We start from the raw sequence: 25,839 nt of genomic DNA, 5'->3' as shown, positions 1-25,839 counted from the left end.
CCACTTGTCTAAACTACAGAGAATCTAATGTTTCTTATCACTAAGTAAACTAGTTTACTGCTTACTCTAACTTTAAAGGTTCTATTTAATCATATGTATAATATGTACAATTCAGGGAAATTTCAGGTGGTAAAGGCTACTTATTTTTTCAGTTGAAATGTTATTTTTAGGGATAGAACAGCACATTCTTTCTATATGGAGGAAGAAGGAAGCAGTTCTGCAATCTGGCTCTTCTCAACTTTGTTCTTGTGAAGGGAACTCTGAAACTGTGAACCAGGAATTACCAAGGTGAAACTGCAGTGGTCTCAAGTCACAAAAAAAATATCATTCCTGCTACAGGCATTTTAAAATAATGTACCCTGCTGTTTGAGAAGAGATGTAATGGAAGTGGAATTAGTCAGGATTCAAAGATTACCCACTATACCCTCACTCCCCCCCCCACCAGAAAAATGCAACATTAGTTCTGAAAATCACTCATCAGGGTTAACAGATTCTTAGGCTTTTAGAAATTCAAAAGAAGATGGCCATTTTTTTTTTTTATGTTGGTTCTAGACTTTTCTTTGCTTACCCAGCAAGACGTATTTTGGAGCAGAAGCAAGATAGGGAAGAGAAGAAAAATCTTGTCAGAATAGTGGGTGAGATCATTGCAGAGTGTTCACAGATAAACTGTAAAAAGTAACAGCAATTTGAAAAACACTAATGATGAACAACATTCTTCTCTGTCTCAATATGAAAAGTCGGACTGAATATGAAGAGATATGGCAAAACTTGTAACTGAACAGACCAGTGAATGATTCATTGGAAATATAGATTTATGTTAACTCCTGATCCACTTGGGGGAAATTTTTTAAGAGCACATAAGAGTATTAGCAAATGTTGGGAATTGAGATGCAGAGATGGTGAATGGCCAGTGCTTCCATTTGGACAGAAGACTTAAACTGAATTCCTTGTCTTAAAAACAAAGTTGACAGCTGGATTGATTAATTCATTTGTGTAATCCAGGTCAAATTGTTTGTGGATGTTGTGACTGGCTGGTTGATTATTTACAATTCAATGAGTAAGTCTCTCATTGCCCATGGCTGAGCACATTAAGAAAATGGAATTGAGTTTCTTTAGTGGTTTGTTTTGGATTTCTTGAATTAACCTTTGTTACTTCCTGTGCCATTTCATGACTCGGATTTTGCATGGTATATAAGAAGGAGTAAACCCTCTTCAAAATCACTTGATAAAGTCTAAAGTTAATAGAAATTTTAAAGCATAGAGATTCAGAAATGAAGAATTTTCTTAAAAAGAATGAAGTCATAAATTGAGGAGTGCTGCTACTATCCCAACATAGCAAGCAGGAATCAGGCAAAGGAGCCAGACACTGAAAAGTACACACGTACAAAGGATGGTCCAAACTGCATCAGGACAGAGAATTGCAGAGTGACTGAGAATTGATACAGAACACGCTGTTCAATGTTCATAATAGCAATATATAAAATTTATTTAAATCAACAGAACAATAAAATGTAAATTATTCGTATTTCAGGGATAAATGCTATTATCACTTTTACCACATATAATATCCCATATCCTGCAATTATTTTGCTCTATATTGTATCCCATATCTAAGATCTGAACTGAATAACTCTTCTAGGTATTTCATTTATATATGTTTCATATAGATGTACATATTACACATATATGTGCATGCACTTTTATGAATTTTAGGTGGATTATGCCTAAGTAAACAAGATTAGCAGAACTACTTACATAATGTGGTTTTTAGCAGGCTTATTTCTGTATTTGTATGATATGCCATACCTCCTACTATTCTAAATGTGGCATATATATGTTTTAAATTGGAATAAATTACACTTATGCAGATAATATTGAAGGATTTGTGACATCTTTAAGCTAAAGAGAGAAGCAAAACAAGGGATGAAAATAATTTTCTTAAATAATACAACGCTCTTGCATATTAAATATTAAATTTCCCAAGGTACCAGTAAGCTTAGGTAGTGAGAAGAGAAAGGGGAGTTGGCCTCTTAATGCCTTTACTCTCAGGCGTTTGTCTTTGATATTTGATCTTCCTGTGCAATAGGCTAAAGGTTCTAGGAGTACAGGACACTTTGCCACTCAGCATAAATTACCAGGTGTTAGGTCCTGCTGAGGATCACGATTAGAACTTGTTTTCTTTTGAATTACCAGTCTGAGAATGAGCCAGGGACAATGGAAGGATGAAAATAGAAGTCAGGACCCAAATGTAAGTTTGGAAAGGGCACTTGTACTCTAGCAAAGGTCTTAGGGGAGGAATGCAAACTAGGGAATATTCCAGTTTGCCCCAACAATCCTGGAGTATGCCTGATGTGCCTTCGTTATTTTTAATGTATCCCTTACAGTCTGAAAAATAGTCTGGATGATAAATTATCTGCTCATTTTAACCAGAGGAATGTCAGGAGTAAAACAATTCAGATGGGGCATTGCCCTTTCTGTTAGAGCAAGCCCAAAGCAAGCAAGCATCCTAATTTCAGGACCCTTCTCTTAGGTCACCCTCAATTGATCATCATCCCCTTCCCCCATAATACTTTAACACATAAACTGAATCCCAAAGTATGGGAAAGGAAATGAGAAAGCCAGACAATCCCGCCCACCCGGGGAGTTTAGAACTCTTGAAGCAACTCTTCTCTTGTTAAAGCTTCGCTGGTTTTTCAACTCACTTTTCAATTCTTCTGATTTCCCACAGCTCTACTTCCCATCTGTGTTTTAGCCAGCTGCACAGCTGGGGAGAAATTAAAATAGAGATTCCTGCAGTAATATTCACAACTAGGAACTCTAATTAGATGCCCTGCTACACAGAACAAGGCTTCCAAACCAAAAAGAACCAAATCGTACCACGTTTTCCTGCTCCAAAAGTCTGTGGGTGATGTGCTACAGGTGCTTCATAAATTGTCAACCATTCCTCCGAGAGTTGGGGAAAACTCTGAGTGAAGGATATGCAGAGGAACAGAACTACATCATTCCTTGGACTTAATGATCTGAGACTCGTCTCTCTGGTGGCGAGAACATTTAAAGAGTAATTTTGGTTGAATAAGAAAGAAAAAATCTTACTGAATCTCAATTTCTGAAAGGAGCATATATAAACAAGAAGAAAAGAATAAAAATCTGCTACTCACATCCACAGGAGGGAGAGATTGTCTCAGCAGCTCTATTATTTTTTGTTATTTTTAAATTCAAGCAGCTCATACACAAGAGGTAAAAATTTAAATCATATCATAAGGCTTATAACAAAAAATAGCACTCTCAGTCACCTGTCCTTCTTTTCCCAACCCTCTAAACAATTCAGGACACTTCCTTCTAAACAACGCAGGACATGTTCATGCAAAAATGTCAATTACTCCATTCTGAATTGTTAATCATCTTTTGACAATAAGACATAGTCTTATAACTCTATTAATTACAAAATTACACATACTCTAAAACAAAACACAAATATGTGTCATCTATAATATATAGAACACCAATTTAAGAAACTTAAGAAACAAAATGTTACTAGCAGTATTAAAGATTCCAATGTATTGCTCCCTAAGAACCCTAGAAATAAAACTCATGTTATTCTAGGACTTGAATCCAGGAACACTCTACCACTTAGCTACATCTCCAGTCCTTTTCATCTACTTAATTTTAATTTTAATATTGTTGTTGTTGTTGTTGTTATTATTATTTGATACTGAGGATTTACCACTGAGTCACATCCCCAGCCCTTTTAAAAAAAATATTTAATTTATTTATAGAGGCAAGGCCTTGAAAAGATAGTCAATGTCTTGCTAAATTTCTGTGTCTGACTCCAAATTTATAATGCTCTACCTCAATCTCCCTGAGTCACTGGGATTATAGGCATATACCACTGCTCTCAGCCCTTTACCTCTTTTGATACAGTGCCTCACTAAGTTGTTGAGGTTCCCACAAAGTTCTTAAGACTGGTCATGAAGTTGCAATCCTCCTGCCTCAGCCCCCAGAGCTGCTGGGATTATAGGTGTGCACCACCATGCCTGACAAAGATTCTTCTTCTTGATGCAAACACTATCTATGCACAAAAATCAGTAGCATTGGTTAACACCTAAGAATAAATTTAGCCAAAGAAATAAAACATTTCTAAAATGAATAAAAATATTAGAGGAGAAAAAGAAGAGAGAGGAAAAGATATGTCATGTTCATGGATTGGAAGAATCAATATTGTTAAAATGCCCACACTACTCAAGGTGATCTAGAGATTCAATAAAATCCCTACTAAAATACAAATAAAAAAATATGTCATTCTTCTCAGAATTGAAAAGGCAATCATAAGAGTTGTATAAAACATCATAACCCTGAATAGGAAATGCCATCTTGAGAAAGAAGAACAAAGCAATAGGAATTACATTATCTGATGTCAAAATATACTAAAGACCTATAGTAAACAAAACAGCATTGTAGTGGCAATAAAACAAAAAAGATCCATAGAACAACAAAAGACAACAGAGATCCTAGAAGTAGATCCACACATTTCTAAGTGAAATGATTTTCAACAAAATTGCTAAGAACATGCATTGGAGAAAGGACAGCCTTTTCAAATAATCATGCTGGGAAACTTAAATGTTAAAGAATGCAACTAGACTTCTATTTTTACCAGGTACAAACATCAACTCAAAATTGATTGAATAATTAAATGTAAGGCCTGAACTTTGAAACTACTAAGAGAAAGCAGGGAAATACAAGGACGTTGAAATGGGCAACGATTGTTTTATTTAGAGAACAACATGAAAACACAGCAAGTTATAAAAACAAAAGCAAAACAAAACAAAACAAAAAAAGGAAAGGACAATAAAAGTTACAAACAGAAAACAGGAGTATATTAAATTAAAATGCTTCTGCACAGCAAGGGTAGCAATCATTAAAGAGAGAACATAGAGGATGGAAGAAGTTACTGCAAACTATATATCTGGCAAGGAATTAATATTCAGAATATATAAGGGACTCTAAAACTTCAGTATCATCATCATCAACAACAAAATAGCCTAATTAAAAAGTTGGCAATCATACTAAATAGATATTTTTCAAAAGAAGACACAGGAATGGCCAGCATATGAAAACTGTTGAACATCATTAATCATTGGGGAAAAAAAAAATAGAAAACATAGTGAGATGTCACCTCACTTCAGTAAGAGTGGTTATTATCAAAAAGAAAAAATTACAAGAGCAAATGAGGATGCAGAGAAAATGGAATACTTGAATTTGTTGGCAAGAATGTAAATTAGTATAGCCATTACGGAAAACAGTATTGAAATTCCCCCCAAACTAGAAAAAGACGGGAAAACAGTATTGAAATTCCCCCCAAACTAGAAAGAGAACTACAATGTTATCCAAGAATCCCAATGCTAAGAGTGTATCCCAAGGAAATGAAATCAATATGTCAAAGAGACATCTATATTCCATGTTTATTGCAGCAGTATTCATAATAACCAAGAAATGTATACAACCTAATTATCCTAATTATTGATGAATGAACAACAAAAATGTGGTTCATAGACACAATGGAATACTATTCAACCATACAATAAAATGAAATCCTGTAATCTAGGACAACATGAATAGCACTGGAGGTCATTACGATAACTAAAATTAAGCCAGACACTGAAAATCAAATACACATATTGTCACGTTTGTGGAAATGAAAAAGTTGGTCTCGTAGGAAAATGAAGTTAAATCGTGATCACAGAGAACTGGGAAGAGAAGAGGGGAAAAGGAATTGAAAGAAGTTAGTTAAGGAGCACCAAAACACAGATGAGAGGAATTAGTTCTTGTTTTCTGTAGATCAGGGTAATTACTGGTTGTGACAATCTATAGTATATTGAGAATGAAATGCTTTTTTCCCTAATATTATCATTACTCATTGTTTACATATATTAAGTTATTGTATTCTACCTTAAAGATATACAAATATAATCTCTCAAAAAAAAAAAGGACATCTTTTCTGATGTGGTGGTACATATCTGTCATCCCAGCAATTTGAGAGGCTGAGGTGAAAGGATCGTAATTTCAAAGCCATCCTGAACCACTTAGCAAGGGCCTAACCAACTTAGTGAGACCCTGTTTCTGAATAAAAAAGTAAAAAAGGTTGGGGATGTGGCTTGGTGATTAAATACCCCTTGATTCAATCTGTGGTTTAGAAAAATGACATATTGAATTGTATAGAAAAACAAAGGAGAAGGGAATGGTATTTTATTGAAGAGTGAGCCCTCAGTGTCACCAGAAGTAGATGATACCTACATAAAACCAAACACAGTGTTTGCTTTTAGAAAGTAAGAGGATATTACCAAAGGACATTATTAAAGTGAGGGAGGCATCTATAGAGCAGTCAGAGCCACTTGGCATCCCCTGATCACTGGTTCTAGCCTCAGAGGGGCAGGAATGCTTAAAAGGACACCAACAGCCCTACCTTTAGTGGAGACCATTTGCTTCTTAGGAAACCATCAAGACATACAACTGGAAGTGCTCTGTAATCCTCCTAAACAACACAGGACACTTCAGTCTCTGCCTTTAATATACCAATCAACGTCTCCCAAATTTAGATGTGAAACCAAATATTTTCCTTAAAAAAAAAATTGGTGATGTTTTCTATAAATAAAGGTTTTATAAAGGTATCAGAAAGTGTGGAATTTAAAACTAAAATACTAATGGTAAAATTATAAAGACCAGATGATACCTAGAATTATCCCATATTCCTAGGTTCAAGACTGAGCAGAGATCCCATGCTTTGTGAATCTTGTAAAAGGGATTCTATTCCTTGAATAAGATTTGGAAAAAAAAATCTTACAAATTTGCTAAACATAATCCCTTGCAAACAAGAATTCTGCTCTGCAGTTCCTGAGATCAAAAGAAAAACATTTCATAAAGAAGAATGCAAAGGTAGAGAGATCAATAAAAGTGACATTACTTTAAAACACAGTGAACCAAATTCATAGAGGGTACCAACTTCCAGAAGAAAGCAGGCAGATGAAGGGTCCGATCTTGATCAAGTGCATGATCCTTTTGAAGCACATTCTTCCTCATTCAGGGTTCAGACTCCTCTAAAACGTCCATAGAAAGCAGATGGTCTGTTTTTAGGCTTTGAGTCATCTTTTACTTATCTCCAGCACTTTTTATACTTTATTTTGAGTCAGGGCCTTGCTAAATTGCTGAGGCTGCCTTTGAATTTGGGAACCTCCTGCCACAGCCACCAGAGCCCCTCAGATTACTGGTGTGTGCCACCAGGCCCAACTACCACATAGCTTTTTTTTTTTTTCCCTTAGTTTTTAAACAAAGAGGAACTAAGTTTTTTTTTTCTTCCCTAAGTTTTAAACAGCATGAAACTTAGGTTAAGATATGCAATTCATTATTTTTTAGCATGTTCAAAAGTTGCATAACCATCGCCACTAAATCCAAAGTGTTTTCATCACCCCAAACCCATTCCTTATATCCTCTCTCCTCAGCTCCTGGTAACCATTGATCTAAGTTCTGTCTCTAAGGATTTTTACCTATTGTGAAAAATACATGTAAGTAAAAATATGCGATTTTTCATCTGACTTTTTTCAATTTCTTATATTTTTCAAGGTTCATCAACTCAGAATCTTCAAAGGTGCCCCAAGTTTTCCTAACATGAGCTAAGGAACTATTGCAAATGAACTCTGTCATTCCCCCAAACTTTAACTTTAGTAAAGACTGAATCTCTGAATCTCTGGGTAATCAGAAGACAGGTTTGCTTTGGGTTTTGAATTGATCCCTAACATCCAAGGATATCTCTCTCTCTCTCTCTCTCTCTCTCTCTCTCTCTCCACCAGAACAGCAATGTTAGTTCTACCCATATATCCCTGCTGGAGTACACTAATGATTAAAAGAAATAGGTCACACCACCAATAATTCAGCCAACTGGCTCAGTATCCCATAAACAAGCGCTGATCACTAAATTAGTCCTCTTTATTCTCGATATGTTCCCCCTTTGCTGTCATTCTGCTGAGTCTCTGATCACTTAGGCATGGAGAGAATGCATCTGCAACCTCTACAAACTACTCAGGCTTTGTGGCATCAGATGAAGGTTAGCAATAAATGAAACATGTACTTGGAATTTGATTTCCTCTCTGCTCCATTTCATCAGTTTGAGATATGGCAAATCTAATCACAGATTGATCTTATTAAGGCTAATGACCTGATGATTAACAACAGAAATGCATCTGTAGTCAAATTGCCTGTTTTAATTATTCCAAGGAGCTGCACCATCAATGGGCAGCGGGCAGCCGGCAGCAAGCAGTCTCTTGGATTAAGTTTTGCTTGCACCTGGTGCTCTCTGGATTATTACTCTCCTGGTAGCTAGCAGAGGAAAATAATAATAAGAAGAAAATTCTCAGATGTACTCAATATTTCGCCACACACAACTTGCAATAGGCAGCATAAGGCAGAAGTAAAAGTTTTGGCTCTGATGTGAGTTGTGAGTCTGGGTGTCACTGAAGGGTGCTTCGAGAGATGAGGACAAGCTAGGTGGGAGTTTGGCTGAAAATCACGAAAACCATTGTCCAGTTCAGCAAAGTCAGTAAAGATCTAGAAGCAGAATATCTACTGGTGATTCAGGAAAAACTCTTTCATGGCTTGGCTATTGTACGACTAGGGTCACTTAGGGACAATGATAAACCATAGCTAGCTTTATGAAAAACATCACTTAAAAAGTAGAATAATTTTAAATGATACATATATTAAACATTTTATATTCATTTAAAACACACAAATGTATATTTATCTTCCAATCTTTGATGGTAAGCCAACATGCCCCTTCTTTAAAAATAAGTCTGCCAAATTGAGCTATATTTTTGCATAAAGCATCCATAATGCATTCTTCATGCTTGAAAGTTTTGATATCATTAAAGTGGAGCAACGAGTTAAGACACACTGAATGTATAGGAGTTCAGAACTGTGGATTTTCAAATGCCAAATTTTAAAATTACCTTGTAAATCCCTTACTTCAACAATAATTTGGAAGGTGAGGAAAAGCTGAAACTCATGGATAATATATCATTTCAAAACACCCAATTTTGTGTAAGTATTCACTCCTTTCTCACAGTATTTTGTCAGTTTGTGTAATATATTTAATTTAAATAATTACAAAATCATGTACTTGGTATAAACTGATTAGGGGGCAAACATAATGAGCTCTCAGTAAGCATTTTAAGGAGAGCTGAAGCCCAGGCATAACAGAGTAATTTGCTGCCAGCACGTGCAGAACTGGAAATAAGGATCATTATGATTTTAGGAAGGAGCACAGATCACTGGTTAACCTGGTGAGTGAGTTAAAGGGCAAGCTGGTTAAAAGAGCTCCTATTGTAATAGGTAGCAAGAACAGAGTGAAGTTTTCTATCAAAGGCTTTGGAAGCTAGGATTGCCTACAATTTGCAAGTTTACAAAAAATTTTAAAAAAAACAAAGTCTACAAAAATAAATTTCTTATAAAGACTTTATTTTAAGATCAGCATCTTGAAAATTTCCCAAATTTCAACACTTACTAGATAACAATTACTATTTTTAAATGCAATTTCGCAACCACACCCCAGCCATTCTTATCTGCTGTTCTATATAGGGCTGAAGATTTTGCTTATGCTGAAAAATAACTAGAAAATTATTTAGCCTTCTGGTACCTACACAGGCATCCAGAAACTAGAAATGCCCATTTAACTATATTCTGGTGATGAAATAAGAACATCAATTCTGAAAGATCAGCCAAGCAAGATGTAATATAACAACACAGCCTATACTGATGATCCCTGACTAAAAAAGGAGTGTTTTCCATGAAACCTGGGAAAAGTGCTTTACTATAAAACAATCTTATTAAATATACTTTGACAACTTAGAAGACTGAAATTTCAGGCCATATCTATACCATGAATTACATCTAATTGCAACTCCAGGACATATCCACAAACCTTATTTCTATATTTATGTTCACTCTGGAAGGTGCCACATTTTTTAAAACCACCATTCCTAGCCTGGAATTTTGTAAAGTCTTTTAATAATCTTTCTGCAGTTATCATCTCCTTAGTTTTTTTTTTCTACATTCCAGGGTAAGCATTTAATAATACAACTTCAATTTTTTTCCCACTGAGTCAATGATGTCTCCTTACTCCTAGAATTTAATTCAAAATGATTAACTTGATTTCATGAGTAGATGGATTTTTTTTATCCCTGTTTTGGCACATGATCCATCACATGACACCTGTCTACGGAATGATGGTTATCTCTAAGTTACCAAAGTTACCGCCTTTTCTCCAACTACAAACATACCCACATATCACATTACATACTTGAAATCATTTTGATTTCTCCCAAATCTGCTCATGACCTCAAGTTTATATCTTAACGTATGGCCTTCAGTAATCTTAACTGTCCATGTTAGGCCGGGTTCCTTTTACACAGTTCTAATTGTTTATTTATTTTTGCTTAATTTTACATCTTCTTGGGTAATATACCAACTTTCATGTAGTGAGGTCATCTCTGCCTTTTGCCTGTACTTTTTTTTTTTAACCAGGGATTGAAGCCAGGGGCACATAACCACTGAGTCCCATTGCTAGCCCTTTTTATATTTTACTTGGAGACAGGGTCTTACTAAGTTGCTGAGACTGGCTTTGAACTCACCATCTCCTGTCTCAGCCTCTGGAGTCACTGGGCCATACCTGGCCTCATAGACATTTTTATATGCAGTTTCATTGTAAATTGGTTATTTTTAATGTTTACAAACAATTTGCAGGCTAATTCTCTCACTTTTTAAATGCTGGGGCTATAAACTACAGGAACTTGTTTAATATTAAAACTGTCCATTTAAAATAATGAATAAAAACACTTTTCTAAGACTTAAAAATACAGCAAAATTTCTTTTCTGATTTCAAGGATTAAAATGCATAATGATAGTGTGACAAATATTATACCATTAATCTTGAGTTTTACAGTTAACATAGTTATAGCTTTCATTCTAGATCCTAATCAGATGCTAACTTTAAAATGACAGTTTTGTGGCTTATTGAAAATTTTCACACATTAGTCTACTTTCTGTGATTTACATATTAAGAGATGTTCATTCTATCTTATAGCAAAGCAGAATTGAAAATCCAGGCTAGAATGCTGTTATTATCCTAACAGGTTATGGGGACCAATCATTTGTCAGATTTAGGTCACTGCACTCCATTTAGACTTATTCATGTGATGAAACTATTGCATTAATAAAAATTCATAATTTACTTGCACTATAAACTGTTGCTTAGGGTTTAACTGTTCCAAAGGGAATCAACAACAACCTGAGAACATTATAGCTTTTAGAAAATAACTGATTTGAGAAATTTCTGGGACTATGACTAGGAAGACTTCCACATGTGGGGAACCCTTGATGAAGCCATTAGCCAATAACTCTTCATCCAATTAAATTTAGCATAAGTTCAAAGGAAAGATAAAGGTATATAGTACCAAACAGGTAATGAGGTAAAAGAAGATATTTTTAAAAATATAAATTATATCAACAACTAGAAAGTTCATTTTTATAGATTAATTAGAATATCTTAAACCCCTTGGAAACTTCACTCATTGATATATTCTCAAGGAAACAGGAACTTCACAAAGTTCTGCTGTACTAAATATTACCTCAGAAGGAACTTTGAGACTTTTCATAGATGTGTATATTATCTAGCAACATTAACATATTTGCATGACAAAAGTCCTAGAAGACATGTATAATTGGGGTAAATTCTTTGAGCTATTGCCAGTGCTTACAGTACTATTCATAAATAATCATGAGTCCAAACTGAAGGTTCATATCAGCTTTAAAATGTTAATGACATAGAAAGACATTATGTTACACTTTCTTAACAGGTCCTATAAAAATAACATGGAGGGCCACATATCTATCAAGATTACATACTAATTGATGTGACCAGTGATTATGTACATTCGTTTGTTTGTTTTTCATAAAGAGGTCATTGCTCATGATTTCCATAGTGTGCGCATGCATGCACACGTATGTGAGCACACACACACACACACACACACACACACAACTTCCTATTATTAAACATAATCTTCAAAAACCTTAAATCTAATTGCAAATTTTAATCATCTTCTAAAGTTTCTTTTAATGCTAAAATTATTTTGTTACTTTTTTCTTCTTCATTATTTATGTTTCTAAATGTTTCTTTGAATTTTGAGGAGTCTGATTTGTAGGATTGTGGATGTGGTACCTATTTGAAAACTATCTTATTCATGGGATGATCAGAGGATACAGTTCTGGGGAAGAACTTTTTTTGGGAGGTGAAGTACCAAGGATTGAACACAGGGGCACTCAACTACTGAGCCATATCCCCAGGCCTATTTTGTATTTTATTTAGAGACAGGGTCTCACTGGATTGCTTAGTGCCTCAGTTTTGCTGAGGCTGGCTTTGAACTCGCAATCCTCCTGCCTCAACCTCCATGTTGTAGCACGGTGCCCAGCCTGGGAAAGCCCATAAAATTCATTCTAGTTGGTAGAATTTATACATAGAAGATAAAAATAGAAAACCATAAATGTTATAGGTTCTCTATATTCATCAGGCATGTACCTGAAACCTATAGTGAAAACATCTCAAGAACTTGAGTTTTTTCTAAGTATCTCAAATTTTGCATTTTCTTCTCTCGAAGTTCAACAAGAATTTGGCTAGAAAAAGTCTTAAGATTGTTACCAGAGAGTGAGGTTTGGAAATGATTAGACAATATGGCTAACCAACATATTGCTATACGTACTTACCATTTTAGCCTCAACAGAGAATTCTGCTTTCCTACTATGTTAGTGCAAACTCTGATCAAGACTTAGAGTGGTTCAGCTAAGCTTACTCAAATACTACGTTCTGCTAACTGACTTCCAATTGCAACTTCACTTCTATCTATAACTAAAGTGCAAGATAAGGTAGGACCAGACATGGTACCTAACACCATCAAGAGAGCAGCCACAATATTATTCCATTGACCTACTGTGAAGACATTTGACTCCTATGTGTGACTTGACTGCACAGTTAAATTTTATCAACATATCCTTCAAGCCACCAATGTGCTGTTATTTTCTATGGTCTTACCAGAGCCACAAAGTGAAGAAAGCAATTGTTCATTAACAAGCACAACTACTAAAATGGAGTTATCTGACATTTTTACATCAATCAATAGAAGAACCTCCTTAAATGGTATCGTCTCAGAGGGAAGAGCCAGTGTACATTTTACTTAGCACCGTCTCCAGAAATATATTGTTCCTATTGACTTTCTGTAGCTTCATAAGAAGATGATGTTTTGCTTAATTTAGCTCATTTACAGTTTTTTAGATAAAATGACTTTCTCATTGATACCTTACCCATTTTTTAAATAGTTCCATAACTCAAATCATTTCTCTGAAATTTCAGATATTAGAATGGAGGAGTGAAAACATTGATACCTATAGAAGCAGATCTCTACCACACTTAGCCATTATACTCATCTGAAACAAAATAATAGTCTTGTTCAGGGAGTTGTTTGAGCTTCCCATAGTGCAACTTGATTTTAAAGTCAAATCTGGATACCTGCAAAGAAAAGCAATGGCACTTTGCACTTTTTTTGTAAACAGGGCTTTCCTGTATTATAGGAAAATTTTTAAAAATTAAGAAATTGAAATGGGAAACACATTTAAAATGGTTGTAAAACCATTTTCATCTTGTAAGGGACTCAGTTTATGGGCCCATTAAAAATATTACTCAAAGAAATGAATTTCAAATTTCCATTAGCTATTTTAACTTTCACTTTAAACTTGAATTGGTTTAGGATAAGAGGATAGAGTTTTGGGATAATAAGCTGGAAGATTCCAGATAACTGCCAGAGCCACTCACAGAAGTATTATGTAGAGAGTATGAAAGCATGTTTATCTGAAAAAGCCTTTCAGAGTCAAACAGCTTTGCTTCAAAGTAGAAAGCAGGGTGCAAAATTTTGGGCTTAGGATCCTGGCAGGAAAAACTTGCCTTTTGGTTTTTTAGTGATACCAATGACACTTGTTAGCCTCGTGAGTGGACTCATCAGTTATTTTCAAACTGTCCTTCTAACATGTACCCCCTATTACTGAGAGTGGTCTCTGAATGAGATATTATCATTTTCATTTGCATTTAAAAGAATTCAGAATTAACAGTCTCCAGGATAGTCCTATGTAAAGTGGTTCCTCATCAAATTTTGTTGATTAGAAGAAGTTTCTTACTTACTTTAAAGACATTTAATTGCCCTGGAGCAATACAATTTCCAGCTCTTTTGGTCACAGTTTGTCTCCAGTTGCTCACTGAAGTCAAAATCAGCACGCTATTTATTGGTAGTTGGTCCAACAAATAACACAAGTTTCTTGAATGAGAGTGTTTCAGTAATTCTGCTGCCTAATTGAAGAATTGATTTCTAAAGGAAAAGTTTGGTTTCCCAAATTCCATCTGTTTCCAGATTTCAAATGAAATGCAATACATTTATTTTCCAGGGCTGCTTAAAATTCTTAGGAAGAAGAATAGTTTTAATAGAAAACAAATTCACCAGGAATCTTAAATAACAACCACCACCAAAAATTGGATTTATCATGTCTTCCCACAAAAATTACGTAGTTCAGATGTATCTATAATACAGCTATTATACAGCAATGCCATAAAAGGAGAAGCCAATCCTTTGCTTACAGGCTCATTTCATAAAGGAAACAGACTTGTTCAATTTTGATACACAGCTATGAAGAACGGAATATGTGAAACAAAGCTATGGGAGGCTTTCGTTGCCTACACTGGACCCCGGCAAACCACACCAAACCACCATGGACTCAATTCTGTTTGGTGCCTCATAATGGAACTGAACTCTGAAATGAGCCAGTATTCAAAAACAAAAAAAGAAAAACAAACACATTCCTAGCAACCAATCAGAATGAGCCTGGTTTACCTGAGATGGCATAATAAGGAAGTCACCTTTTAACTCTGTAAGGAAACTAATTGAAACGACCAATCTGCTTTTCATTTCATATTTCTACTTTCTTTAGCCCTTTTCTGACTAAAAAGCCAGTCTACTCTGCTGAACTCATCATGATACTCATTCTATAAGATAGAATGAGGTATTGATTAATTCTAAAATTATAAATAAAAACCCATCAGACCTTTATACTAAATTTGTTAACATTTTGTATTTTAACAACTATAAGTACTTTGGTATTTTCCATCTGGTTTTCTACTGCAGCAAGTCTCCCTAACTCAGGGTTCAGCGTTCACTCCAGCTAAATGCACGTCCTTCTTTATGGATAAGATTTCTACCTAATATTATCAATGTCTTAGTCTATTTTCTGTTGCTATCACAAAATATCTCAGACCAGCAATAGAACATTCTGAGGTCAGTGCCTCAATGACGTAATCACCTAGATGCCCCTGCCCCCATTTAAAGAATTCACCACCACACCGAGGACCAAGCTTTCAGTATGTGAAACCACATTAAAAGCATAGCATCATATATTTTCCAACCTGTTGAACCTAAGATTGTAAAATGAAGAAATATTATCTGGAAGGAAGTACCAACTTCTTCCTGTAGTCTCAAATTAGTCTCAAAACCCAGTTTTCCATTCCTTTCCCCCTGAACCCTTCTTAACCACTTTAAGCTTTCCAGATAGCCAGGATTCTCCAAACACATTCTGCCTCCCCCTCACATCTGTCACCCTAAAAAGAGCACAGACAAAAGTTTTAATACCATAATATTGCATCATGAAGGAAGTAAAGAGAGATCTCAAAGGGACTTTTTTAAAAAAAAATAAAAGATTTCATTTTATCAAGAAAATGTCTTATTGCTAGAGGCTCTATAATGATAGGCATTATTTTCCACATTTTTTAAGAGAGTAGGATATTGGAAGTTGTGTATGTAAATATAATTCCTGCAGAATAAGAGGAGTATGTTGATAGAAGCCCTCCTGATTTATTTTTTTTGTGGCTCTCATTTTACCTAAGCAAACATAGCTGATTGTAATTCTTAAAACTATACTGAGAACTACCTTTATAGTATGTTAATTGACACTTTCTCTTAACTAACTGTTATATCTTGCCTGTTCTAATAAGTTTCAAATTGCTTGAGAGCAGAAAATATTATTCAAATTTGTTTGCATCTGTCATAACTTTTAGTACTTTTCAGAGAACATAATCAATATCCTGTACAGAGTAGCTCATTGCCAAACAGAATAAACTAATTTGGAGAATAATAGAGCACAAAATGTTTTAAAGAATATTCAATGCAAGTTCTTTTGAACACGAAGGGAAAGTAAATCAGAGACAATATTTTGTCTAATATTGCATATCTTGCTTATGTCAGATAGGAGAAAAAAATAAGTCATGGGACCTGTATGTTTTATTTGATATTATAGCAAACTTAGCCATGACTCTCCTTCATGACATTATTGGGGTTACAGCAAATGTGAGGGCTCAGTCTATTGTTCTGGCTCATTTAGTCTTCATATAAATTTCACAGAGTGCAACATCGTTTTTCACAAACATGATATTAAAGCTTTCCTAATTGATAAATATATGGACAACGTGACTCATGGAAAGACTGCAAATAAATTCTTCTGATGTTTAAAATTAGGAAAGATAAAACCCTTTGTGCAAAATATTACAAAGAATGCACAAAGCCAAATGGATGGAAATAAATGAGCCCTTGTACTTCTAGTATTTCTCTCCTCTTTTTTTTTTATTCTTACTACTCTTGAATTTTTTATCCATTGTGCTTGCCAATATTCTGTGCTGGTTTCCAACTAAATCTCCTTTAATCATAATATCATTACCATTGCCAAAAAAGTAATACACAAATAGCAAGCATCACCACTTACAGATAGTTCAGTACTATTCATTTTCACAGAGTAACTTTTAGAAGAGGTAATAGAGCTGCATCCCTGCAGGATTGTAGGAATGTCTCATGGGTTAGTGTTAGGATGCCTCCATCTGCAGCATTTAGAAGCCATGAAACATTGGATAAGCCATTTACCTCTTTTGTGCCATAGGGTCTTTATTAGTAAACTGAGGAAAGTGTAATTTGTGACCTTTACTCCTCCTTCAAATTTTTAAAAATATTCATAATTATAGTCATATCATGGATATTCAATAGAAAACATTTACAAGTTGACTCTGGAGTTTCTCTAAGGACTATTCTTAGTGAAATCTCTGTTTACACAGTGGCCCCGTAGTAATTATAGGATACAAAGATCTGGCATTGTCCACCCCAAAAGTAGGATACTGAAGGAATTAATAGCAACAAAGAAGCTGAAAGATGAAATATGAAGTCATTGACATTCTGTTTTTCAGCTATTTCTATCAAAAATATACTTCAGAGAATCTTGGTCGTCATTTTAGTACTTTTATGTCAAGCATAAATCAATTTATTTTTTAATTTGGCAAGTTTAGTCTTGAAAATTGCCAAGTTTCAGCTAAAAAATATGTATGATAAATATATATCTTAATGCTCTGCATATCACAGTAGAGAGTAATTAGATTCTTAAAGTATGGTTTTGTAATGAAATTCACTATAAGAAAAGTAAAGAGGTGAAGTGATTAATAATATGGTAATGAAATTTAACATTTATTTTTTGTAAGTTTAAATTCTTTTTAAACGTGTGCAAAAATAGAAGTGTAAGTTCTCCATAGTCAGGGATTGCCTGGGTTTTATTTAATTTTTCTGTATTAATATGGACCAATTAATCTAGCAATGCAAACCTGTAAATGTCCCAATTACTTGTGTTAGGAATATTAGACACTCACATACATTCAGGCATGTATGAGATACAGCCTCATATAGTTGACTATCAAAGACACTGAATTATTAAGAATATTGTCATTGGAATCTGTAAATCAATCTACAGTTGATGGTGTGACTAATTGTTTCCCCTGAATCAATAGAAATTTTACCTTTAAAAATTCACCTTAAGTATGTTCAACTTTTCTAATTTTTAAATTGCATGCTTTTTGCTTTCTTTAGCAGAAAATAAAAATCATAATTATAATTTCTTGATAGTTTTATAGTATTAGTCACGAATGCCATTATTGCATTTAGCTTAGAAACATTTGCCATTGTAGCAGGTGGACCCATACTTACATGCTTCTAAAACATGCTTTGTGCTTTAGCTTGTATTTTAAAATCACATTCTCTTGTTCTTTTGTTATAAATTGTTAGATCATTTGGCTATTAAAATACTTGTTTCTACAAGTGCACTTCTTAAGTTTTTATTCTAAAAACTATAGACCAAAAAAAAAATAAACAAAACAAAACAAACAGGTAACCAACACTTTATATCTAACCCTAATACAAAATAGACTCAGAATGAGAAACTGATTGTTTCCCTTGTTATGAGAGAGTTTATAAATAACATATGAACTTTATTTTATGGGTTTTTTGGCATTTGGTTACTAAAAAATCACTTTTGTTTTATTTCTGGTTTCTGGTTATATTCCTTATAGTAGTTTGCTTTCTTTGTTTGCATGTTTAAATCATAGGAAGTTTTAGAGCCTCTTCATTAGGGAAGGAGAGCTAGTAATTTGCTTGTAGTCTGGATGACTATGTAAGTCATTATACAAACCAGAGCAGTTTTGAGTGAAACACAGTGCCAAAAACAGAAATAACAAGCTTTAATTGCTGTACAGCAGGTGCCAGTACCAACCTGAAATATCCTTGAAAAAAATCAGAATTCATGGCCATTCTATTTGCATTAGTGTTAATAGTGAATAGTTTTCAGGCCTCACTATCCAACACAAGGGATCACCATGACCTGACCTATTTTCCCAAGACTAAAGGTGATGATCAAACTATCAATTCAGGACATAAGTCTGGTTGTGAATATTATTTGTCTTTTCCTATTTAAAAAGTAGATTTGTTGATTCTTTTGATGGCAATGCTTATAATGGTTTGTACTTTAATATTTAGCTATATTATGAAGTATCTTTTAAAAATTGCCTTTTACTTCTTCTCACAGAGTTATGACTATATGGCAAGACATTCAATGATGTATTTCTAGATTTAGAATAGTTCCTTAAAATGTGTCTTATTTCCAGAGAAGCTAGACTATACCTACATGATATCATTTGAGAGGAACATGAAACAGATATCCATGTTAAGATGATGTCACAGGAGCTCTGTTTTAGAGTCAGTGTTGGGTAGCTAGCAGTAAAGTGAGTACACTGGAGTTGGAAGCAGATGGAAAGATAATAACTCTATGCTTCCTTAGCACCCAGTTGAGAGAAAACATCAAACTGAACAAAGTTCTCAGTAAATCCAAGACTGAGAATATTAAGATCTACATTCTCATATTTTTCAGTTCTAATGTGGTATTACTTGATTGACTTTAGTAAAATAGTGTCTATCAAATAATCAAAACTCTCGAAATGTAATGAAAACTGACTGAGGAGTTGGCACATAGCATTTGCCCTGGGATGCAATTAGAAGGAGCTGTCTAAAATACCCTTCTTATAGTTCTGCTTGATTATATTAGAGCTATATTATTGCCCATTGTGGGGCAATCTAGCCCAGGTTTCATCTTCTAAGACCCTAAAATATTCACAACCACTTGTAAGATGGGATGATTCTTGAAGTGTCATGTTCTAAAGAATTCCACGGATAAACCACAAACATGAAAATAAAAATAAGCAAATAAATAAATTAAAAGCTTGAGGGTAAAATGTGATTAAAGCTTTCAAAGAATAATGTACAAATCAGGCCAGAGGTAATTCAGAAAATCACAGAGTTTAAATCTGAAAGATACCTTAGAGATCAAGTTTAATTCTTTCATTTCACAGATGAGTAAATTAGGTTCAGATGGGCTAAGAGACCTACTTTGACTGCAGAGTTGATTAGGGGATGAACCAAATAAAATCACAGCTATGTTGTTTCAGGATGACTTAATTCAGGTAGTATCCATGTTTGGGAGAATGTGTAAGTCTAGAAAGTTTCAGTAGCTGGAGTTCATGGATTGTCACAAAGAGGTAACTGGTGTGTTTGGAGAAGAATTACTTTTAGTACTTCTTATGTGGATGAGTATGATTTAATATGGTTATAATTAAATTGAACTTCATATACATATTTTCTTAGAGTTTCATTTAAGAATACTTGCAACTTCTATTTTAAACTTAGCTATATTCGAAGTTTGAGATAATCCCTTAACAAAATTTGCACACTTCCTCTATAATCGTCATCCTAATTTGCTGCAAAATTTAATTAGCATGTCCACACTGCCCCAAACCACAAGCATTTTGAATTCACACACTGTATTTTATTTTATCTTGCATTTTCTTGATCTATGGCAGTCCTTGGTACACACAAGCGATTTCATAAGAGAAATGAAAAAAAAAATAAAGAGCTTGAGTGGAAATGTGGATGGCTTCTAGTCACAGCTGGATCTAGAGCTTGCTGTACTGCAGTAAGTAAGCCACTTACACTCTATGAGACTTAATTTTTCCATTTATAAAATGAGTAATATAATATTTCAGGAGATTGGTCAAAGGTCAAGAGTAAACTATGGAGAAGAAATTTTTAGCTCATGGCAATAATACTTTCTAAAAATTAAAGCTTTCCAGAGAATGTCTACTTTCAGCAGTAGAATCCCTGAACAATGGAAGTAGTCAAAGGTAGGCTTACCAAACATTTGGATGGAGAATTAAGCACTGAAAGAGATAATTGAAAGACCTGGGTGAATGGCAGAGTAAAACTCCTTTCCAAATTGAGTTTTGGTGATGCCCAACCTTTCTTCCATGGAATTATGGTGGCACTGCAAGTCCATATGTATAGCATGGGGTAGTGCATGGCACACTCCCCCTAAATAGGGTGCCTTGAGAAAAATATACAAACAGAAAGGTATTTCTGACTTTCTCTTGTCCCCTGCTTTAAAGACCCTAATGAGATAGATATCCAGCCCTATATTAAGTGAGAAGGAATGTGGCACAGAGAGGCCAAAAAGAATTTGAAGAACTGGCTTAGCTAAATTGAGCCCAGTTTGTTACTTAGGTTACACATATTTTTAACCTAATGGTGCTTACCATAGATGTCCATTCCACATCAAACTTAAGCATAAAAATATCATTTTTCCTTTTTAAAATTAATTAGTTCATTTTAATTATGTATATATGACAGCAGAATGCATTTTGATTTATTGTACACAATTGCAGCCCAACTTTACATTTCTATGGTTGTACAGGACGTAGCATCGCACCATATGTGAAGTCATACATGTACATAGGGTAATAATGTCCATCTAATTCCAACATTGTTACTGCCCACATGCACCCTCCCTACACACAATGAACTATTACTCAGCATTTAAAAAAGAATAAAATTATGGCATTTTCAGGTAAATGGATGGAGTTGGAGAATATCATGCTAAGTGAAGTTAGCTAATTCCAAAAGACCAAATGCTAAATGTTCTCTCTGAAAAGTGGATGTTAATTTATAACAGGGATGAGGAGGCATGGGAAAAATGGAGGAACTTTGCATCTTTTATGTTTCTTCATTCTGTGAAGCTCCTATATCATCTAAGATCTTGTTTTAAAAATTTTATTAGGCTTTTCTTAATCTTTCTTCTGTTTTGCTCTAGGTAAGAGATAAAACTTTGTCGTCCCTACAAGCATAAACATGAAACCGGTCAGTACTTGGTCTCCTTTATTGCCTCTAAGAGGACAGTCACTTCACGTTTTGCATAACAATATATGTATTCTAGATGATGGCTTTAATAGTAGCTTTTCTACCTAATCCTTGGCTGTATTGTAGGGATGCTAAATTTCAATAAATATGAAAATCAACAGTACCTAAAGAAAAAAATGTGTTATTATTTTAAAAAATTTCAATGGTGTTCTTTCCTATCACCCGTAGGGACATAAGTTCTGTTAAATCAACTGTATAGACCACCTCCTCCTGTGTAGGTTTAATAACAGTTTGGAACAAGCATATCACCATCTGTTTAGGTTTATGTACTCCTAACTGTTTGGCCATAATTGATATTTTGAAAAGTATTTAATGGTATACAAGTTTAATAGCTTTATCATTTTAATTGTGTTTGCAAGTTTCTCAGTATTACCAGAGCATATTATCTTAAATTTATCTTTTATCACTTACCAATTTACCAACATATAGGTGGGTAGACTCTCTGAGCCATATTGAACTAAAAAATGCTTTACTAATATGCATATTGATCAGTTATTTCCACAACAAGGCTATGTGACCAACCACTTCAAACTTAGGGTCTTAAAACAATGGGTGCTTATAATTTCTCTACTTTGCAATCTGTGTGGTGCTGGAGCAAACCTGCTTCAGGCTTGGGTAGACTAGGCTTTGCTTCTTTCTTTGAGATAGTGCTAGGTATGCTCCATAATTTTCTTCATTTTCTGGAAACCAAGAGTTACCTTCAGCATGCACTTTGAGGAATAGCAAAAACACCCTTAGTACCCCTACAGACTTTAGTCTAAAATTAGTGTGTTTTCTCAACTGTCTATATTTCACAGGCTTTAACAATAACATGGCTGAGCCAATTGTCAACAGGAAAGAGAAATATTCACCATTACCTTAGCACTATGGTTAGGACCCAGTAGGTCTATATAAATACTATAAACCAAATGACTGTTTGATAAGTGAAGGATTTCGCTTTCTAAGAATGTTTAAATCTAGTTGATATCTCCAGTAATTCGGCTTTTCTCTTTGTCAAAGTAGACTTTTTCATTGGACAATTTCAGTTATTGGAAAAACGTATTAATGTTTAACCTTCTTAATTTTCTTTCAATTGAGCCCCCAATTGCCCTGAAAAACACATGTATTTTGCTTTAGATAAGGCAGGACTTTCAAATAATTGATATTGTTTTTCTATTCTAAATATTCCCCAATGGTTTCAACAATCTTTTCACCTAAGTTACTTGTCCAAATGTCTCCAGAAACAAATGAGTTTGTTAATATATTGATTTCAGATAGTCTTTGTATAACTCATAAATATATAAATTGACTACTTATTTCTAGTGACTTATACATTATCAATATTCCAATTACTGCAGTTATATTTTAAGTAGTTACATAAAATAGATAAAAACATAAAATATATTTAAAATTAGTAAGATCTTTAAGGACAAAGAAAAATAATATAGTGAAAACATGTGTATTCATGATTTTCAACTATTAATAACTTTTTATATTTAATTGGAAACTTAATAAAACATAAATCATTGCAGGTATAGTTGATGTTTATTTTGTATTTCTCTCGTTTCCTGTCTTTTTCCCTTTCCCCAAAAGTGGTAACCAAAAATGATAACCACTAGCTTAAACATTTTATAAAAATGCATCAAATCCTATGCCACAAAGTAAAATTCTAGATTCATCAAACAATCAGTCTCCTACAGATTACATGCTTTGCAAGATTAGAAATCAATAGAAAATAAAAAAAAAAAATGTGAAAAGATTGTTGATTCTTGTATTGGATAGAATATTCTATTTGGGTTAAATGTATTTTCAAATCTTCCACTGCACTACTCTACAACCTAACACTTATTGAGAGAGCTGTGTTAGTACTTTCCATTGGATTTGATTTTAGATTTATAATTTTGCTCTTCACAACCCTCTCCATTGCTATTAATATTATAGATTATAATTTAAAAACTATTTTTGATGATTTCTTCACTACAAACTAGAACTTTTACAGTACAATAATGCTGTTTGTATAATATCTCTTTTCTCTGATGTTAATACAGGTATGCCTGCTTCAAGTTTGGCTCTCTTAAACCCACTTTTCATCTTTTTATTTTTCTTTGTTTTTTGGACTGGGAATCAAACCCAGGGCCAAAAGCAATTACATGAAATAGGTGACTTAGGACTGGGAATCAAACCCAGGGCCTTGTGTTTGCTTGGAAAGTGTTCTCAAACTGAGCTACATCCCTGGCACTGTTCCATTATTTGGTTTTCCACTTTACCATTGTGATTCTTTTAAACCACAAAAAAAGGAGTCTTTTTCATTCTTTTAAAACAATATTGACAATACTTGTGTTCTCCAGGAAAGAGAGATCCTTTTCCATTTATTTTGATATCTGATATGTTTATATTTCCATGTACATATTATCAACATATTTCACCTATTTTTTGTTTATTTTCTGCCTTGTATTGCACTGAAATTTTTATTGTGTTCCTCCCTTTTCCTTCAGTTCATTTTTAAGTTATATGGTATGTATTTGGCACTTTACATATAGATTTACATTTTTAACATGTTTATTTTGAACATTTAAAGTTTAAATGAAACATCTATCCTTGTAAATATCGTAAGGGTTTTGACTTATTGTAATTATTATGTACTTCCTCTTCCTCTTGTTTTACTTACAATTGTTGTAGTGCTTTAATTCTTTATTTATATCACATAAATCATTTCTCTTCCTCTTTGTCCTCCTCTTCCTCCTCCTCCTCTACCCCATCCTCCTCCTCCTCCTGCCTACAGGTTTTCGCAGGAACATATTAGGTTATGCTAAATTGCTTACATCACTGAAATGTCTCCTTAGCCTTGGTTCCATACACTGTGGTAAACAACCCTTCCTTTTTTATTTTCATCAAATGAAAATATTTTTCACAGTGAGGTCTAGAATAGAATTTTGTGTGTATCTAGAAAAAATAAACTATTTTATGATTTCATTAATACTTTATATGTACACTTTTTTATTTATAAAATTGAGAAAATATTAAAATATTCTTGGTGGTAATCAGTGATACATCACATTTTCATGCCAAGTCTTTTCGTGTTCAATTTTTTTATTTGTATTACAAATTTTTTTTCCTATTTGAATAAACTCATCTCACATATATGAGGTTGAAGCCTTCAATTGTCTCAATGACTAGAGAAGCTGAAGTGTATCACCTACCTGGCCAGCAGTGTCCAAGATGTCCAGATAAGCTGGCTCATTGTCAATCCTAACTTGAGTCTTATAAGCATCTTCTGAAAAACACAAGACAAAGTTTACATTCAAATATGTTCAGTAGAAAAGCCATGATTAATTTTTAGATTTTATAACAAAGAATTTCTAAACAAATTACTAAGTAAGAGAATCAGATACACTATCCAGAAAAAGTAAGCAGATTGAGAAGAATGTATAGGAAAAAGGGTTTATAGTTAGAATATCGTTGGGTAGATTTTTTTTCTTCATCAGGAGAATTTCTTGACCTCAGGTAACCTTTATATTCCCTTGAGAACAATTGCTGGGACAAGTCCATCAATTCTTTTCCAACCATGAACCACAAAATCACATCCTAACCTCATAATGGTAAAAAACTAAAAGCTTTTCCTTGGAAATCAGGAGACACAGTGTTTTTTTCTCTTTTACTTCTCTTTTACTTGAATATTTCTACTATAACTATAATACAACCCAAGAAGATAATGCCAAACAAAACTGAAACAGAATAAAACAAAATTGGAACAAAAGAAAATCATTAGAGCCTCCTGAAATGTCCATCTGTCCTTTCTCTCTATCTGTTCCTCAGATGTGAGAGGTTTTTCTTCCATCTTACACATCTCCAGGGACAGGCAACTTAAAACAAAAGTGAAGCAAAACAAAAGAGGAATTTTAAAATGGCTACCCATCCTCTCACCCTGCCCTCAGGTGCGAGCAGTTTACCTTATCACTTACCCTCAGTCGTTCCTGTTGGAGCCACCAAATGCCACAGTCTGGCTGGGCACAATTCAGGAGACACTTGTTAAAAGAAATGAACTTTATTTTTAGAACCACACACGCCAAACAAAACAGCTCCTCAGGAAAAACCCTCAGAGCCCAACTGTCACCAC

At 34.1% G+C, this 25,839-nt stretch overlaps 1 protein-coding gene across 4 annotated transcripts in view; it reads right to left on the bottom strand.

Annotated features, from left to right (window-relative positions):
• Positions 1-25,839, bottom strand: part of Rit2 (Ras like without CAAX 2) — a 387,859-nt gene that overhangs the window by 236,490 nt on the left and 125,530 nt on the right. For all 4 annotated transcript variants that reach the window (XM_021726525.3, XM_021726526.3, XM_078030099.1 and 1 more), the window contains one exon: positions 24,923-24,996. In XM_021726525.3, the coding sequence (XP_021582200.1) occupies positions 24,923-24,996 (74 nt within the window). The remainder of the gene's footprint in view (positions 1-24,922; positions 24,997-25,839) is intronic.

The sequence above is a fragment of the Ictidomys tridecemlineatus genome, chromosome 13 (assembly GCF_052094955.1).
Source record: "Ictidomys tridecemlineatus isolate mIctTri1 chromosome 13, mIctTri1.hap1, whole genome shotgun sequence".
In the NCBI taxonomy this organism is placed as follows: domain Eukaryota; kingdom Metazoa; phylum Chordata; class Mammalia; order Rodentia; family Sciuridae; genus Ictidomys; species Ictidomys tridecemlineatus.
This window is presented reverse-complemented; position numbering and strand designations above follow the sequence as displayed.